Raw genomic sequence first — 18,788 nt, forward strand, 5'->3', positions numbered from 1 at the left:
GCACTTATTCTGACATTAATAATAGAATACATTAATACATAGAATAAAGTATTTGCTTCAGGCCTGCTAGAGGAAAAATATCCTGAAACATTTAACAAGGCCTTTCATCTACAGATAGCCAGCAGCAAAAACTGCACTTAGATGATCTTTACTGTAAATATAAAACAACTATTATATGACATATTATCTACACTACACATTGATACGTTATCAGGTCAGGATCAAAATAGCTGAGGTCAAAAATACCCCAGAAAAGCTGCTGATATTTAGCTCATGATGTCACATTTAAATGTGACAACTTTCCCCTGTGGGCCACCGTACGCCTTTGTATCAGCATCTACGTGCACAGTGCTTTCCACTCTGTCACCTCGGCTGTGTCTGAACAGATCATCACCTGCTTGCAACATCACCCACACCTGCGAATGGCAGGAAAACACAACCCCACACCAAACCCACGTGTCATCAAAAAGAACATGCATTTGGTTGCACATGTGCAGAACGTGTCTAAACATGTCACTTTCACATGCACTAGATGGTGTCAAGTTCTCATTATAACAAGTAAGAGCAGGAAGTGCTACTGCTGTCAATCCTAAATCCTCCTGTCGATTGCCGGAAAATATATTAAAAGTTTGCACACATTAGGAAAACATTCTCCCACACAGAACTCTGCATGATGATTAATTGAGCTTATGTTCAAGCATCTCAAAGATATCTGATTTGTTCTCTTTGGCGGCACCTAATGGTGATAAATGGTACACACTTCCCAGATATCCAGACAGTGTTGCCTGTGTGAACTCTTGATTTTCCTCGCTGACGGTTGCTTTCCTTTTTAGACTGTTTGCCTTCATCTGAGCGTCGAATTTGTTTCTTTTTCTTTGGATTTTCACTTATTTTTGAAGTTGTATCTGTAGTCATCGATCTTTTCTTTGTTTGTTCAGCCATAGTAGATTACTGTTTACTCACAACACTTGCAGAGAGCGGAAAAGCAGCCGCTTAGCTCCGCCTACCCTCTCTGGCAGACCAACCAGATGGAAAACGCGTCACTAACTGGGCGCCGCTTGTGATATTTTCTGTGAAAGTCGTCACAGACACCCAGTCCGTAAAAACACTACATACTGCAAATGCAAAGGCTTTCGTCAGCGGGCCGTAGGCTCAATCACCATTGTGTTACCTCATTCAGTGAAAGATAGTGACTTAACAGACATTTATTTACATCAAAATCTTCGAGATTATTACTTTAAAATCCATAATGTTTAACATGTTAGCATGCTAACTTTAGCTAATTAGTTTTTGGTTATAATCCAACGCGTGAGTTTACAGACGGATTATCTGTCTGTTTGTTCGCCAGGTCAATCCAGACTGAAGTAATTTAGTCAAACATTTCACTTACCCCAATCTCGGATCCCATCTGCTAAAGTCTGAGACGTTATAGCCTCTGGGGACACTGGTTAACGTGCAGGGCGGTAAGAGATAATCGACTTCCTGTCAAGACTTCCTTTTCCACGTGCTGCATTGTTACAGAGAGAGAAAACCTTTTTTCTCGTGATTTACTTTAACGGGTCTCACCTTTGCCGAAATTTCAACATCATGATGCAGATTTGTAGGAAGAAAAAGAGGAGAAGAAAACTTTTAAAATGCTCGTTTGTTGAACGGAGGTCGGATCGATCTGATGCATTCAAGGAAGTCGGGAAATCTGAGCGCTGAACGGCTTTTGTGACACAGCGTCAAGGGAATTCATCTCAAGTTAAATTTTAGATGTAGAGCAGATTGTTAGCTGTTAGCGTGCAGATGTCTGTTTATAGGGATTAATAAGAAGCTAAATCGTCGTCAGATGACACTGATGGGAGCCGGGATGTCATTACAGCGTGTTAAGTTCTGCCTGCTTTTGCTCTCCTCACGAACTGTTTCTCCTGCATACTCTGCAGCGTGCTGATACATGATTGGTCAATATTACTCGGACTACAAGCGTAGTTCAAACACTTGCACGTCCCTGCCTACAGATTATACATTTCTATGTAGAATCTGTAAATAGAGATTACACTTACCCGAAAAATATAGCAACATCTACTTGATGAATTGGGACAAAATTTGGATCGAACGTTTATGGTCCCCTTAGGATGAATCCTAACGACTTTGATGACGATCTGACTTCCTCTAGCACCAAGATGAAGCTGACAATAGGACGATGGATTTCCTTATAAACCGAACAGCCTTTCATGTCCCCCTCAGGATCCATCCATCCGTCATCTGTCATACGTCATACCGCATAGGGGTCGCGCGGGGGGGGGGGGGGGGGGCTGAACCCTATCCCAGGTGTCATTGGGTAAGAGGCGGGGTCCCCCTCAGGATGAATTCAAACAACTTTTTATCATCATCAAGGTCAAACTTTTTTCCAACATTGTGATTTGGACCAATAACCTGGAAAGTAATGACATTCCCAACAACCTCAGCTGTATGTTGGCGCTAATAAGCTAATGTTAGCATGCTTATATGATCAACTTAGAAAGTCACCTGGTGAATCTGGTTTGGCCACATGTTGCCATGCTATTGTGCTAGCATACCTTTACACGGTAGTCTTTTGAAACAATTTGAAGTGCTTCACAAACAGGAGAAATGTGAAAGTCTCACACTACATAGAACCGGAGGACGTGAAACTAAAAACCTTCATGAAACCAGATAATGACTCATTATAAAAATGCTGCGACGGAGTGACAGTGTTTTCGTTTGACGCCTTCTTTACATACGATTCATTCAAAGACATCTTAACTATTAACTGCACCCATCTCCCTGCTGCGAGGCAGAAATGAAAATGTATGTCTTTATGCCATTGGTACAAAATCGCACAATGACCTTAGCTGTATGTTGGAGCTCAAAGGTAAACGTTAGCATGAGTAAAGTCTGATGATAATCTTGTTCCGAATAAACCCATTGAAAGATGTCCTCATGGACACCTTACTGTTGCTTTGAAAGCTTTGAGAAACTCTTGTGGTGCTCCTCAGCTTCATATTTGTACTTTGATTAAACATTACATGATTGAGGGAGGTACACAGTGAATATAGTGGGAGATTCAGTAGGTTCTAAGATGGTCTGTCGCTGAGGAAGACCAGGAAATACTGATGACAACTCTGGAAATAGATGCTAAATGGACCTTGAGTTAATGGCTCTATGGATGGTAATATGGCTGCTGATCAGCCACTCTGGTTCTGTCCAAAATAGCTCAACAAATTTGGGTTGACTGTGATTCAACTCTGTACGGACCCCAGAGGATGAATTCAGCAGACTTCCTCTGACAATCCATTCAGCACCAGATTAAATTTTAAATTTGCCAAATCCTTTGGTTTAGAATTGTTGTTGGGTTTGCCAACATTTCCTGATTCCAGCTTCTTATTTCTAAAGAATATTCTGCGGATCTCTTTTTGTGTGACATTCAACTGAATATGTTTGGACTGAGGTGGTAAGTGGTTAGCACTGTTGCCTTATAGCTTAGAAGGTTCCTGGTCCGAACCCCGGTTGGGATGAAGTGGGCCTTTCTGTGTGGAGTTTGCATGTTCTCTCTGTGCATGCGTGGGTTCCCTCCGGGTACTCCGGCTTCCCCTCACAGTCCAAAGACATGCTCGTTAGGTTCATTGGTGACTCATTGGTGTGAATGTGAGTGTGAAAGGTTGTCTGTCTCTGTGTGTCAGCCCTGTGATTGACTGGCTGTCAGTCCAGGGTGTAACCCCGCCTCTTGCCCAATGACAGCTGGGATAGGATCCAAGATTGAGGAGTGTTTGTCAGACAAAATATGAGATTTGAAGACATCTTCAAGAGAACATTTTTCACAGATTTCAGGTATTTAATATACCATTCGATTAAGCAAAATATAGTTACAGCCCTACTTTGCTGTAAGACCAGACCCTTTGGAACAACAGTAATGATATTCCCATCATCAATCAGCTGTTCTTTTAAGCAAAGGCTGGCATATTCGATTATTAAATTAGGTTGTTGAATATCAAACGTGTACCTGCTAAACATCAGTATGTTAGCATTGTATTTTTGAGCATGTTAGCATGCTGATGTAGCTCAAAGAGCAGCTGTGTCGCAGAGCAGCCTCACAGAGATGTTAGCGTGGCTGCAACCAAAGTGTGAGGCTGAGCTGTAATGAACATATTAGAACATAACTGATATCTACAACAGCATTACTATTAAATTCACTCGCTGTAAGAGGCCAAAAGTAACCCTGTGTGAGCGTTTCATACCAACGAGAGAGCTCCTCTAAGCTTCGAGCTCCTCTCAGTGTCGAGCTCTCAAACCAAAACCTTTGAAACAGTAGAAAATAAGTACAAATCTGACACTTTTGTAGACTTCTGGCCTTTCAGGACATGCTTTTTTTTATTTCAGGGGTGTACGAAAATATTAGAGGATAGGAAACATGATTAAAAAGACGGAGCTACAGTAAAAATAACAGATAACAGGAACCGAGGAGAGAGTTCATGACCTATCACACATTTGGAAAAAACAGGGAACATGTTGTTCAGTCTGTGGAAAGAAGTGACCCATCCTCACTGGTCTGTCTTACAAACGGACATGCAAATACAACCAAATCATTTATAGGTAATTGTTCGGCAGGGAATCTCCAATGAGACACAGATAACTATGTAAAGCATGTAAAGTACCTTCAACTTGTCCTGGTTAAACTGATTACGAAGTGTCATTCATTTCTGACGTGTCACTTTTTGTTTTGGTTTTGTTGTTTGTTTGTTTTCACACTGAAGATGACAACAGGTATGATGGGAAGTAAAGGGGCTAATCCCCCAACGACTGAAAGGACCCAAAGAAGAAAACAAAGACAGATTTGGTGATCAGGAGTTTTAAGGTTTCTCCACTTCTTTCTGTCGATCTCATTGATCGCTTTTTATTTATGACTTCATATTGATGTGTACGAGTGTTTTAAACTATTTTGCATTGTTGGTTGATATTTCTAATTAATCAAATTTCAGCCGAGAGTACTTTTAATTTGTCGGACACATATTTATTGAGTCTTAATTAAAGTATTTTGTGTTATTTGTGTGGCTGTAAAACTGATGTTTTTCTTTATAGTTCTTGCTCTAAATACATACTGCTTTAAGTGGTGTACAAGCTGTTAATTCAACAGAATTACAACTAATAACATCGGCAATTCATGAATGAAATCCTTTCATCTTTAAATTGGTGAATTTAACAATTGTGGCCTTTTTAACCCCGTCACACTGATCCTGAAGGGCACATTAAGTACATAATATAATGTAACATGTTCAACAGTAATGTAATAGAAAATAACTAATATAGGGAAACAGTACGGAAGCCCTTAGCGGACATGCATCCATACATTTGATTTACTCCTGTGATAACGAGATAATTTCAGTTCTCGAGATCTCAACTTTTTTTTTTACTATTTATGACGGATTAATTTATCTCGTTATCTCGAGATAACAAAGCTGGTTTTCTTCTGATAATGGGATCATTTTCCATGCTGCCATTGCCCACACTGATGAGGTGAGTTAAGCCTGTCTCTGTTTGTCTGGGGATTATGATCATCTGACGTTGTAGTGGTGCAGCGTTGTTACCTCCTGATAAACAAGTCGACATCTTGAGAAAACGACCAGGAATAAATCCTTATTACGGGAAACAGAGTAAATCAAATGCACGGATACATGTCCGCTAAGGCCTTCCGTCTAAGAGGATGACGAGGTGGTGATTCTTCTTTTTTTCCCCGACAGCACCAATTGGATAACTGGCCTTTAAAATAATATGTCTTTATAGTTAAAGTGGGCCTTCTGTGACATATAATGGTGAGGAAAAAATCTGATCCCGTCAAAATGAAAGGGTGCAGCTTATTTTTGCTACTAATCACTTAATGCGTTTAAATAAAAAGTCTATGTTATATAGGTCCAAATAACAATCAGCTACACAAACAACAGTCATGCTTCACGCTAACTGTTCAACATCTCTTCTAGATAAAATGACTCAGTAATTCTAGGTGGTCGATCTTTCTGGGGCACGTAAACAAAGGGGATGGGACGCCTTTAAAAAGCAAGGCAGGCTGCAGAACATGCAGCTTAATGCCGTCTTCCCTTTTGTTTTGTTTTTAATTCTCAGGGTTCATGAGGTGTTTACACTCAAGACATCAACTGGATATATCCATAAATAGGAAAAGACATTTCTGTAATAATCCTCAGTTACAGCACTTTGCCTGTGATGAGCACGACATCTCTGCGGAACATTTACACACATTTACAGCTCAGGTTCAGGCGCCCTGTGTCCCACCTGTTCAGACGCGACGTTACAGGAAAAAACAGACATGAATCATCTCTCAGGGGAACGTGTTTGGACGTCTGTCTTGTGCGTTTAGGTGTCAGCTCTACTCTATCTCTACCCGTGGTAAAAATTCACATCATTCCTGTGGACAGCACAGCAGAGTCTGTGCTACGTTCAGTCCATGTGCTGGTGCTCTGGAGCCCTCTTGTGTCAAACCCTGAGTCACATCACACCCCGTCTCCTGTCAGCTGAAGACATCGAGCACTGCTGTGTGCCACAACAACGTGAGCCCAAGCAAAACCACCCACACTGTACATATACATGGAGTGTATACATATATTCACACCACCGAGGAAAGAGATCAAACTTTCCCCCTCCCCGCTCCCTCCCACTGACTCATGGTTTTTCCTTTCCTAACCTGACTCATGGTTTTCCGTTCACACTGCCGGCAGACGTCGAGTTCTTGCTTCGGCTCAGCCAGGACGACAGGAGGCTGCGGGGCCTCGGCGGCCGGGCCGAGGTCTGCGCCAGGCGGACCATGCGCGGCGAACGCCACACCTTAATGGTGGAGTCGTCGCTGGCGGACAGCAGCAGCTCCTGGTCAGCGGGGCTGAACGCCACCGAGTTCACCACGTCCTCGTGTGCCAGACGTGCCAGGCAGATGTTGTAGTGTCGGTCCCAGATGTAGCCGTGCTTGTCCTCCGCTCCACTACAGGGAGGAGGAGAAGAGAGTCAGTGAAGCATTCGCAATAACTGTCAAAGCATTTCTATCAGTGTTAATACCATGGACTGCATAAAGAGACGCCCATCATGACAGCTCCCTAAATGTGAAGCCAAAACATTTGGAGCGCCCCCCGCTGACTGGCTGCAGTATAGCTCATAAAGCCCGCCTCCTCCATGTTAACAGATGGGACATGAGTCAAACTATGTTATAAAAACTCATTATAGTTAGTTCTTATCCTGATTTTACGTCCAAGTGTTAATTTTTCTGACAAGTTTGGTTTTAATTAGTTATTTGATGCTGTAAAAAGGATGATTGACAGCTCTGTTGACAAATCCGGCTCCTGCAGCCGATCAGTTCCTGATAAGCAGAGTAGAGGAGGAACGGCGAGAGGACACGTAACTAACACAATCAGTACAGTCATTGAAGTTTCATATCTGTGAACGTCTGCTTCAGATCAACACAAGAAGCTGTTCTGCAGTTAAATACGCCGGCCTGCGGGATCTTTGCTGTTTTTTCGGTAACTTAAGTGTGTTCTGGTTAGCTGAAGTGGCTATGGCGGCTCCACCTGCTGATCTCTACTGCGCAGCTCTGGCTCCAAATGACGTCACCATCGCAGGATGGCAGCACCTATCACAGGGGGCTATTCTGGCTTCAATTTGTACAATAAGACCAGATGAAGTCATCCGTTTATCCAAAGCTCCAACAAATTATTATTTTAATAAGAGATACGTCTGCAGATTCTTTACTCAATTAATAGTAAAAACTTATATATATATATATTGTAATATGTGTGAAACGCTTATAAATTCAAAACTCAAGTTCCCAGAAGCCCAAGTTGCGACTTCAAAATTTCTTTTTTAATCTGACCAACAGTCTGAAATGACATTTACTATCATATAAGACATAGAAGGGGCGCTGGTTTAGCTCAGTGGTAAATCACGCATCCCATAAATAAAACCTACAGTACTCAGCAGCCCCGGGTTCGACTCCCACCCTCCACACTCTCTCCTTGTCGATCTCCCACACTATCCACTGTCCTATGTATCTCAATGAAAGCCATAAAATGGCCAAAAAAATACAAAAAGAAGACATAGAATGAAGCAAATCTTTATATTTGTAGCTGGAAAAAGTGAATTTTTAAAAGTTTCAGATACAAAGTTGATTTAAAAAGAGCATTTTAGAGATTTAGCCCTCGAGGGACTTCCTGTTCTATTGAAAAAGTATTTAAATATCACATTTAGAGTCCTTTTTCTGCGTACATTTGAGCTAGTCATAATCACGAGTCATAATGATAAAACAAATACTAGCTTGTAGGGATGGGCGGTATACCGGTTTTACACCGTCCATCCCTACAAGCTTTTGCAACACCAACAACACCGTGATAAACACAAACGTTTCGGTTTTCATACATGTCGTACAAGTCCGTCTGATATCACAGAGTGCATCTCTTCCGTAGAGAGACCTGACGCTTTCCTTGTGTGTGTGTGCGACACTTACAGCCCTCGTATATAATGTCAGCGGGATGACTGAGTCAGACACGCATTAACGCGACTCTGCTTTTCAGTGTCGCCGTTATTAGCGGAACCTCGCCCCGGCGCTGTTTAACGCTGTGGCCACATGACCATTCACGGAGCAGAGGTGATTGTTAATTGTTTATATGTACATGAAAACACACTGACGTGTTCCCTTACATTGGAAGTAGAGCATAAAGAGCTGGAATCATGTGCTCAGTAGAGTACCTTTTCATTTCGTAATAGCACAGTACAGGGTTTGTCATTACAAAGGGCTACAGATTCTTTGGATTCCTACGTCATAAATAATGAACCCTTCTGATTCATGAGGTGTGTTTTTCTTCTGTCTCACTCAAAAGCTTTTGAAATCCTCGCTGTAATCACAACCACCCACAAGGTAAATACACGTATCTGTGGTGGGTGAGTTTCACCCACACACAAGCTCCTCTTTGTGGTTAACCCCTATTCTGAAACAGGTATCAGGTGGAACTCTGTCACTAAAAATAAAAGGCGTCACAGAGGCTTTGTGATGAGCCCGTATGGAAACTGAGATGTTCCTTTTCCACCAGTGCTGTATCATTTCTCTTTTCTTACAGGACCGCTTGTTGCCGAAACGCAGGAAAACGAATGTAAGGGCGTGTGTGAAAGCGCATCTTATCTTCGGTTTCAACCCACCTGGCAACAAAGTCCCTGCTGACGTCAAGGAAGATAAAGAAGCACTCGTCGTTGGGCGTGAAGGCTCGGTGGGCGCGCAGACTCCTCCTCTCCTCCCTCAAGCTCTTCAGGTCGATCACATGCAGGTCTATTTCCTCGGCGATGGGAGGAGGGGCCATGGGGTCGGAGATCACGCACCCGGCTGGCCACGCCCGGCTGTTCACGTAAAGGTACCTGATCAATGAGAGGAGGGAACACAGACGCAGTTGTGCTGCATGTTTAGGCTTCGCATATAGAGTGAGAATCAAGCATCACATGACCAAAATAGGTGAACATTTAAACATCAGATCCATATGTGAAAGGTGACTATTTGTCCACGCCCATAGGCATTGATATGTAAGGGATAATGTATAGTAAGCAGGTTGTTATCGCGGAATAGATCCCCGACAGGTGAGGACCCTAAACAGACCAACATCAAATTCACGGGACTTCTTTTGGCGGACTGATATGATTACAGTTAGTCCTCCTGATTGTGTGATTAGAGCCGCATCGCTGCCAACGGACTGTCTTTCTTAACAACGGTCTGTTATGGAGAAATAACAGACCTCGTGTGCCGTAACTAACCAATCAGAATCAAGTATTTATCCTGTCATTCCAACCAGACGACACTTCAGTCTCGGCAAGTATCTCGTCATGCCTTTCCGATATCCCTAAATGGTTGAAAGAACGCCACCTTCAGCTCAACCTAACCAACAGCTCCTTGTCATCCCAGCCAGTCACTCCATGCAACCACAGGTCAATATCCAGCTTGGACACTAAGTCTAATCTTGACAACAAGCTAACCTTTAAGGTTCATGTGGCCTCGATTGCTCAGTCATGTCGATTTGCTCTGTACAACATCAGGTAGATCAGACCCTACCTGTCAGAGCATGCAACACAACTGCTGGTACAGGCTCTCGTGATATTACGCATTGATTACTGCAACTCCCTACTGGCAGGCCTTCCTGCATGCACATTCATTCCGTCCCGCCCACTACGCTCTGCCAATGAAAGCTGCCTGGCACTCCCATCACAACAGGGCCCTAAGTCTCTAACTAGACTCTTCTCCTCTGTAGCCCCCCGGTGGTGGAACGAGCTACCAAACTCCATTCGGTCCCTTTCAACTTTAAGAAGAAGCTAAAGACCCAGCTCTTTATGAACACCTCTGACCTTAATTATATTGATGCTACTGATGATGATGACATCGAGGATGTAGTTTATGCTGACTAGGATGTTCATGATGATGATGATGACTATACTGATCTTGTTGATGTTGCTGATGATGATTATTATTATTATAAATAAAAACGCCCTATACACTGCCTGTCAGCACCAGTGTCCGATCACACTTGAAGCTGTTCTTTGGCACTTACTGACTTCGTTCCCTCCTGTCTTGATCGTTGCTTGTGTTGTCTCAGACTCTCAGATGTACGTCGCTTTGGACAAAAGCGTCTGCTAAATGAAATTGTAACATTGTCAAATTTAACACAGCTGTGTAATAAGCAGCAATAACAGCCTCAACTCTTCAAGGAAAACATTTTGGATCCTCTGCGCTCAGCCACAACGGCTCAAAGGTGCTGGAGGTGAGAGTCCATCAATGCACATTTCAGCAATAAGACCTGCTTTACTTAGAAATGAAGGCTCAAAACCATGAAAAACAGCTTCTCACCAGAAGTACACTAAATAAGTAGACAACACCTTCAAGCTTAGGCTACATCCACACCGCTACGTTCTTCTTACAACCAATAGATTTTGCAACGTTTACACCGAGCCATCCACACTTCTCTGGAGACTTTTGGAAAAGTCGCTGACACGGTTTAGGAAGAAAACTTCCAGGTTGTGTTCGAGTGTGAACGGGTAGAAACTGAGACTTTTGGATGCGTCCTTCCCTGAGTCGTCATGCCTTTATCATGTGACCCTTTAGCCTTTACTAGCCTTTACTAGTAGGTGCTGTTGACCTTGTTGTCTGTGCCAGCAGCTGTTAGATGCAATTAAATTCAGCATTTTATATCGGTACTACTGCTGCCCACGTGCACAGGAGGAAAATATGGAGCGGTTCTGGTATTGAGCAGCGTTATTAGCCCTACATGGAGAGCCACTGTTTCGGTGCAAGAACAAGCGCCTGTTTTGAGTGTACACATTTACACCAGCACACACACTGAGTGTTTATGAATTTTACTGTATACTACATTATAACTTGTTGTATATACCTCTTATTCATTTATTTATTGATCATATCTATTCTTATTTCTATATTGTGTTTACTAATTGCTATTTGTCTTTGTGCTGCGACACCTGAATTTCTCCTCTGGGGATCAATAAAGGATTATCTTATTATATCTTATCACCATATAAGATGTATGTGTTTCCGGGCATGTAAGCATGGACTGAGGTTAGTTTTTAAATGGTACTGAAACGCGTGGGCGGAGATTGTTTTTCCTTTTAAAAGGTGTTTTAAGATGAAAGTGTAGAAGAGTGTACAAATCGTCAAACTGAAAAACATGGAAAATATTGTTCAATTAGTGTCAAAATTCTGCCGAAGAAGTGACTAATTCACATTAATTTTTTTTCTAGACGTGCCAATACAACCAGATCATCTGTATAATGGTTTTGGTGGTTTCAGGATCAGTCACAACCATTAATACAAGGGACTCTCCAAGCAAACAGATATGTAAACCAGGTAAAGCACCTAAGCCTTCTGATTAAAATCAACTGAATGCAAAATGTCACGGTTCATTTCTTACGTGTCACTTGTTTGTTTCTGCTTCTTAGAGACCCGTCCTGGAGCGATACAACAACTCAAAGACTACAGGTGTGTAACAGATTTCAAATGGTGCTAAAACGCTTCTCCGGATGAAGATCGTTTCCTATTAAAGAGCTGCTGGAGAGTGTACGTACCGTCGATTCCAGCAAACTGAATCGATAAATACTTCACTCACCTGTGGTCTGGAGAAAGGCCCATTCCAATGATGTGCCCGTGAATATCAATGACATGGTCCAGGGAATCGAAAAACTCATCCGAACTCCGCTCCTCCCCGAGTACAGGACCAGACGTGGTCATCTGGTCGGGTTTGATCCGCTTAATACCTGAAAAAGAGACATTTAATCAGCATTGTGCGTATTCCTTCTAAGTATGTGGATGCTGCACCGTGAAAGCACTCTCACCTATCTGGTGAGGGGAGTAAGTAAGGCTGCCGGTGGTGAAGAGTAAGTACGTTTTGTCCTCTCCCTCCCCGGGCTCAGACGGCTCTATCAGGTTGGAGGCTGGCGCCTTTGTGTACGCTCTGCCCATCATCTGAGCCACCTGGGTCTCGATCTCCAGCTCCCTGGAGCCTACGCTTTTGCAGCTCTAACATAAAAGAAAAAATCAGGCAGAATTAAGAACAATATTGCTTTAAATAATGGCTCAAAATGCCTCAGTCTGACACCTCGCTCACCTGTATGACGTGCTCCAAGCCAGAGATGGTAGGCTGAGTAATGCGGGTGGTGGAGAGGCCGCGACCCCTCGCTTCTTTCTGGCGCTCCTCGTCATCATCTTCCTCGTCTTCTTCCTCGCTGCCGGAGGTTCCCAGGTCGAAGAGGAGGGGCTGGTGGTTCTGCTGCTGCTGCCCTTTCTGCCTGCGAGCCTGAGACTGAGCCTCGTAGTCCAGCAGCAGGTCGGGGTTGTCGTGGCGGCGGCAGTGGGCCACCATCACCGTGCGGATGGTGCTGGCGTTTATGTTCTGGATTTTGAAAAGGCGTTTGACGACGTTGACGTTCTCTGACTCAACATCCTGTCGGAGAAAAGATACGGACCCAAATCTTTGTAGTGCTTTTATGTGTTCATTCTTTTAGTATTTCAAAGATGTTGACTGACGTGTCTGTAGCGTCTCACCTGGAAGGCTTTGTTAAGCCAGAGCACAGAGCAGGACGTCATGTTTCCGATCCAGTGCAGGTTCCCAGAGATCAAGTGGGTCTCATTCAGCCAGCAGCCAAACACATCGTACGGCTTGTTACGCACACGTGACAACAGTGTGTAATTTTCTGTAAGGTGTAAAGGCACAGTTAAAAGCTCTTATTTTATATTTTCATAACTTACAGATTTAAAGTTAGTAGGAGAGAAAGGCGTATCAACCCTTTATTATATTTTAAATGACTGTTTTTGGGCAGTCTACAGCAGTTTTTACTTGTGAATCATGTGCAATACAGTCAGATAATTAGGTATACTAAGCAATAATACAAGAGTCATGAAATTAAACATCTCTTATGGAAGCAAATCTGCCTCACCAGATTTAGAAAATGTAAAGTTCCAATCTTCAAAGTTTCAGTGGTGGGGTCCGACTTGATATGAGCACACTGTTATGAAAGTTATAAAAAGTCATACATGACCTGGTCACATTATCATGTAGCTGATCGCGTAGCTGGTCACCTAGCTTATCACCTAGCTGGGCGCGTAGCTGGTCACCTAGCTGGTCACCTAGCTGGTCATCTAGCTGGTCATCTAGCTGGTCGCGTAGCTGGTCACCTAGCTTATCACCTAGCTGGTCGCATAGCTGGTCACCTAGCTTATCACCTAGCTGGGCGCGTAGCTGGTCACCTAGCTGGTCACCTAGCTGGTCATCTAGCTGGTCATCTAGCTGGTCGCGTAGCTGGTCACCTAGCTTATCACCTAGCTGGTCGCATAGCTGGTCACCTAGCTTATTACCTAGCTGGTCGCATAGCTGGTCACCTAGCTTATCACCTAGCTGGTCGCATAGCTGGTCACCTAGCTTGTCACGCAGCTGGTTACGTAGCTTGTCACGCAGCTGGTCACCTAGCTTATCACCTAGCTGGTCGCATAGCTGGTCACCTAGCTTATCACCTAGCTGGTCACCTAGCTTATCACCTAGCTTATCACCTAGCTTATCACCTAGCTGGTCGCGTAGCTGGTCACCTAGCTTATCACCTAGCTGGGCGCGTAGCTGGTCGCGTAGCTGGTCACCTAGCTGGTCACCTAGCTGGTCACCTAGCTTATCACCTAGCTTATCACCTAGCTGGTCGCGTAGCTGGTCACCTAGCTTATCACCTAGCTGGTCGCATAGCTGGTCACCTAGCTTATTACCTAGCTGGTCGCATAGCTGGTCACCTAGCTTATCACCTAGCTGGTCGCATAGCTGGTCACCTAGCTTGTCACGCAGCTGGTTACGTAGCTTGTCACGCAGCTGGTCACCTAGCTTATCACCTAGCTGGTCGCATAGCTGGTCACCTAGCTTATCACCTAGCTGGTCACCTAGCTGGTCACCCAGCTGGTCGCATAGCTGGTCACCTAGCTTATCACCAAGCTGGGCGCGTAGCTGGTCGCGTAGCTGGTCGCGTAGCTTATCACCTAGCTGGTCGCATAGCTGGTCACCTAGCTTATCACCTAGCTGGTCGCATAGCTGGTCACCTAGCTTGTCACGCAGCTGGTTACGTAGCTTGTCACGCAGCTGGTTACGTAGCTTGTCACGCAGCTGGTTACGTAACTTGTCACGCAGCTGGTTATGTAGCTTGTCAGCTTGTAGCTTCAAACTCCATCTGACCAGCTGATGTTTTTCTTTTACACTGCAGTTGACTCATGTTTGAGATGTATTGAGTTTTAATTATTGTGAGGCGTTTATCGATTAGATGTCCCAGTTATTTTAAGAAAACACAAGCAGAGACGACACGTTTGTAGCCATCTGCAATACGGCGAGTGCAGGGTAAACTATTGTCGTTTAATGTTGTCAACACAAAAATTATTGTCCAAGCAAACTGCGTTTCTTACAATGTCTGAAAAGACACCGATTGATTAGTGAGATAAAGCAGCGAAGTAATCGGGGTGTTTATTTCCTTGTTTGTGTACAAGGGAGTGACAAATCTTCATCACATGACAAACGGAGCGTAACTTGATTTAACTCGTATTTTGTGATCTGAATTTGAGAATGTATTATGGAAATTTAGCTGAATTAGTTAGAGTAGAATTCAGAGGCAAACATTCAGATACATAATTTTAAAGCAAAAAAATTCATTGACAGAAATTAGGCTTTAACATTTCTAAATTTGGTGGGACACAACTGCTTCCCATACTCTCTTCAGAAAGGTTATAACGTTTATGTTGAGCTCGTTGAAACACCTCTATTACCGTTATTTCTATGGTCTGACCACAAAATGACAACACCTTTACTTGTGAAAAAAAACTCCCACAAAAGATCAAATAAACACAAACAGGAGATGATGACACACAACCGTTGCGCAGGATGTTTCTGGTTCTTACCCAGACTGATGACAGCGATTTCTCCAGAAGAGGAGTGGTGTGGGCCCAGGTACACTCCGGACACGAGCAGCAGGGTGTCGTCGGCGTTGAACTGGGAGAACTGGGTGTAGCCCCAGTTAAACTGGCGCATGCTGGAGCTGTGCACCAGCGAGATGTTGCCATCTTGCCTTTCAGTGTCCCAAAGCTGCACGCAAGAAGGGAGAGTACGGGGTTGGGAAAAAGTGAGCGTACGATAAGGGAGATGACAGCCAGTGTTGGTCGTACATTAAGGGGATCAGGAAATATAATGCACTAAAAAGAGGCCTGGACCACTAGCTGTTTGATATTGTAATGCAGGACTACAAGTCAAAGGGAGAAAAGAAAAGCCCTACAGTATGAGAGGTAACTAAAAGCCGAACACAATAATTATCCCAGCTGGTAAAGAGAATAGAAAATAAGATCCAGCCCTTCCCTACCTTCACAGTGCAGTCCTTAGAGCAGGAGGAGAACCGGTGACCCCTGTGAGAGAAAGCCAGGTGGAGGACTTGGTCACTGTGCTCTCTCAGCGTCTGAACCTCCACACAGGGGATGCAGTCGAACAGACGTCTGAACTCTCTGTACCACGACACCGCCGCTGTACAAAGGCAGATCAGAGGTTATTAAACTAACATCCACACACAACATTAATATCCATTTTTACACATACAATCATCTACCTGGGTGTCGGGGTACAGAGCGTGGAATGCGGTAGTAGCTGTAAAACAGCTCCCTCCAGAGGAACTCATCTCTGGACACAGCCAGCCACTGTCGGCAGGTCAGACCAGCTCTCAGCACGGCATCATGGGGCAGTCGCAGGAAGATCTCCAACACCAGGCTGTCCGGCAGAACTGCGACACACTCCATACTAACATCCTGTGTACCACACGGACAGGTGTGATGTTCAACTTCAACATACAGTTTTCATTCTTTGTTTAGCCTTACGTAGCTTTGAGTTATTACATTAATCTGGTTGCATCTTGTTCTTTTTCGGTCGCTTGGTGTATGTGATACTTTTAAAAAATCTGGGGATCTGTACTAAGATATTAATTGCAGTTCTGTGGGTTAACTTTTCAGCAACAAGCCAAATGACATGCCACCATTTAGTAATGGATAAAGACATTTTCACCACAGTTTGAAACATCACGTACAGACATTTTCATTGTTTGGGCTGTAAAATATAATAAGATTGTGAAAGATCAAATGTCCAAAACTCACACACAATTTAGAGATTGTGTTAAAAGTCATTACTTTGTTGGTCGATTCATTATTTCAGCTCTGGGAAATACAAAGTTGGAAACACAGACTGCAAGACCGGAATTGAAATCTGACTCAGGAAATTAAATCCGTTAATTTGATAACTTCACACTAAGCTTACTTTTTTGGAAATGTAGCTTGAAATAAATTCATTTAAGTTTACATTAAGGAGTGTTTTTATATTATTTACCTTGGGTATGTTTGAAATATTTTCTTTTAGTCCAGATGTTCAACTCAAACTACAAAATAATAGTGAAATCTGCACTCACATAAATGACAAAGTAAATGAGCAAATGCTCTCAAACATAACAACTGGGATGTTTAGTGTTTTTATACTCACACTGTAATTGACTAATATATTTAACATCTGTATTTTATCTTGTCCTGTTCAACCATAAATAACGTGAGGCCCCACCTTAACTGGGACTAATTTCAGCCTGACAGCTGAGAGCCTCACACTGGTGTGCGTTACTGTGCACAGCTAGCACGGTGCTGCGTTCAGGTCTCCTGCTGTCAGAGCACTAAATTAAAGATACCATCATCATGTTTGACACGTCAGTGCACAGTACCACATTATGGACACTGAACTCTACAGTTTTTTATAGAGTCGTCACAGAAAAGGGCTTTGCTTCAGAGGGATGCATGATATATTCACTCAGGCATCGTCGCTGCAGGAGCAGAGACCTGTTAGCGTGGCATATCCCCAGTAACAAGCTTACAGCACCGTATCAAATGAGGAATTTCATCAGAACTAATCTTAATAAAAATCAAGCAGTACTATAATCTAACTGAGTGAATGAGGGCAGCTTTTTCCACAAGAACCCGTCGTGTGAAGATGACCTAACATGGACATTTTTGTCCCTGTGCGTAAAACTCACAACAAGTTACCTTGTTTACACTTAAAGCAGGCTATCTATAGCATTCCCACTGACCTGAGAAACATGAACCAGCTCAAGAATTAATAACTAGCAGGGGTTTGTGTAACGCTATGTTTGCTAAGCAAAATTAGAAAAGTGGTTGGTTTACAGCTTTGCTGCTAGCAAGATATGTCTATCAAGCTAACGTTAAGCTAGCTAACTTGTTACCCAGCCAGCTAGCTGTTAGCTGACATTTGTTTTCAACTTTAACCAGCGTTACATTTAACGACATTTCTCTCGCATAGCCGCCGGTCACTTTCATACACAAGTGCTTTCGTTGTGAGACGTAATCAGGGGTGCAGTGTAAAGTTGTTGACAAAAACTGTGACCCACCTGCTGGATCAAAGTATGTTGTAGAGAAAATCAAGCGGCTAGCTAGCTCTGACGGCTAGCCACCAAAAGAATGACAACAATCCTCCAGCAGCGGTGAATCGACAGACTCTACTGAAAGATAGCTGCATCATCGATCCAGCGATACCAATGTCTGTATATATCAATATACCCCATATTAACTCTTACAGCTGGTGTAAGATAATCTTTGTTATTAATTATTTGTAAATCATTTCATGGTGATGGCGATCAAAAATTGTTAAGTGTAATATAACGTAAGCCTCTAATATGTAATTTTGTGGCCTTTAACGTTTACTTTTCTTTTATTTAAGGAGAGGTTACTCTATATTATTTTGTATCTTTTATATCCAAGAATAATAGTCACAGTCATATTAGCCCACATTTAAATTGTGACGCTGAGAGAAGCCATTAAACATTATTTAAACTACATCCATATAAAACAGAATTTAATCTGTTTAATATCTTATAGCTGAGGAGAAGATTCATGAATTGATATGGCTTATTAACCACAATGACGACAGGAAGAGGATAATTAAAAAGTAGTTTTGCAGAGGCCTATTTGTTGAATAATGCGGCTAAGTTCAGACTGTTTGTTAAACCTAACTACACTATTTATATACTATGTATATACATATATTTATGATGTAAATGTAGCCTGTGACTCTGGAAAGTGAAGCTGATGTAAAGAGAAGCATACACACTATTGGATGTAGAGATCCTAAAACATGTATTCTTTCCACTGGCCAGGAGGGGGCAGCTGAGAGTCAAATTGTATAGAAGCATATGAGAAAATG

The 18,788-nt window shown here is 43.0% G+C and overlaps 1 protein-coding gene across 1 annotated transcript; it reads right to left on the bottom strand.

The window, feature by feature from the left end:
• Positions 1 to 4,353: 4,353 nt before the first annotated feature.
• fbxw5 (F-box and WD repeat domain containing 5) lies at positions 4,354 to 18,057 on the bottom strand. The gene is made up of 10 exons (XM_069672899.1): positions 17,977 to 18,057; positions 16,150 to 16,345; positions 15,910 to 16,067; positions 15,455 to 15,638; positions 13,079 to 13,227; positions 12,642 to 12,977; positions 12,370 to 12,553; positions 12,144 to 12,291; positions 9,187 to 9,399; positions 4,354 to 6,985 (listed from the first exon to the last, which is right to left on the bottom strand). The coding sequence occupies exons 2-10, from the start codon at positions 16,334 to 16,336 to the stop codon at positions 6,700 to 6,702; spliced, it is 1,845 nt and encodes a 614-aa protein (XP_069529000.1). The 5' UTR covers positions 16,337 to 16,345; positions 17,977 to 18,057; the 3' UTR covers positions 4,354 to 6,699.
• Between the last annotated feature and the right edge of the window lie 731 nt (positions 18,058 to 18,788).

Source organism: Semicossyphus pulcher, unplaced genomic scaffold (assembly GCF_022749685.1).
Source record: "Semicossyphus pulcher isolate SPU_LCO1_2020_fin unplaced genomic scaffold, fSemPul1.0.p SCAF_22, whole genome shotgun sequence".
Lineage (NCBI taxonomy): Eukaryota > Metazoa > Chordata > Actinopteri > Labriformes > Labridae > Semicossyphus > Semicossyphus pulcher.

Bases quoted from the DNA above. Each gene is read 5' to 3' on its own strand.
- fbxw5 (XM_069672899.1), bottom strand. From the start codon at position 16,336: ATGGAGTGTGTCGCAGTTCTGCCGGACAGCCTGGTGTTGGAGATCTTC. The intron at 13,228-15,454 runs GTAAGAACCAGA...TACACCTTACAG, and splicing joins AATCGCTGTCATCAGTCTGG to AAAATTACACACTGTTGTCA. The intron at 12,978-13,078 runs GTGAGACGCTAC...TTTCTCCGACAG, and splicing joins GGCTTAACAAAGCCTTCCAG to GATGTTGAGTCAGAGAACGT.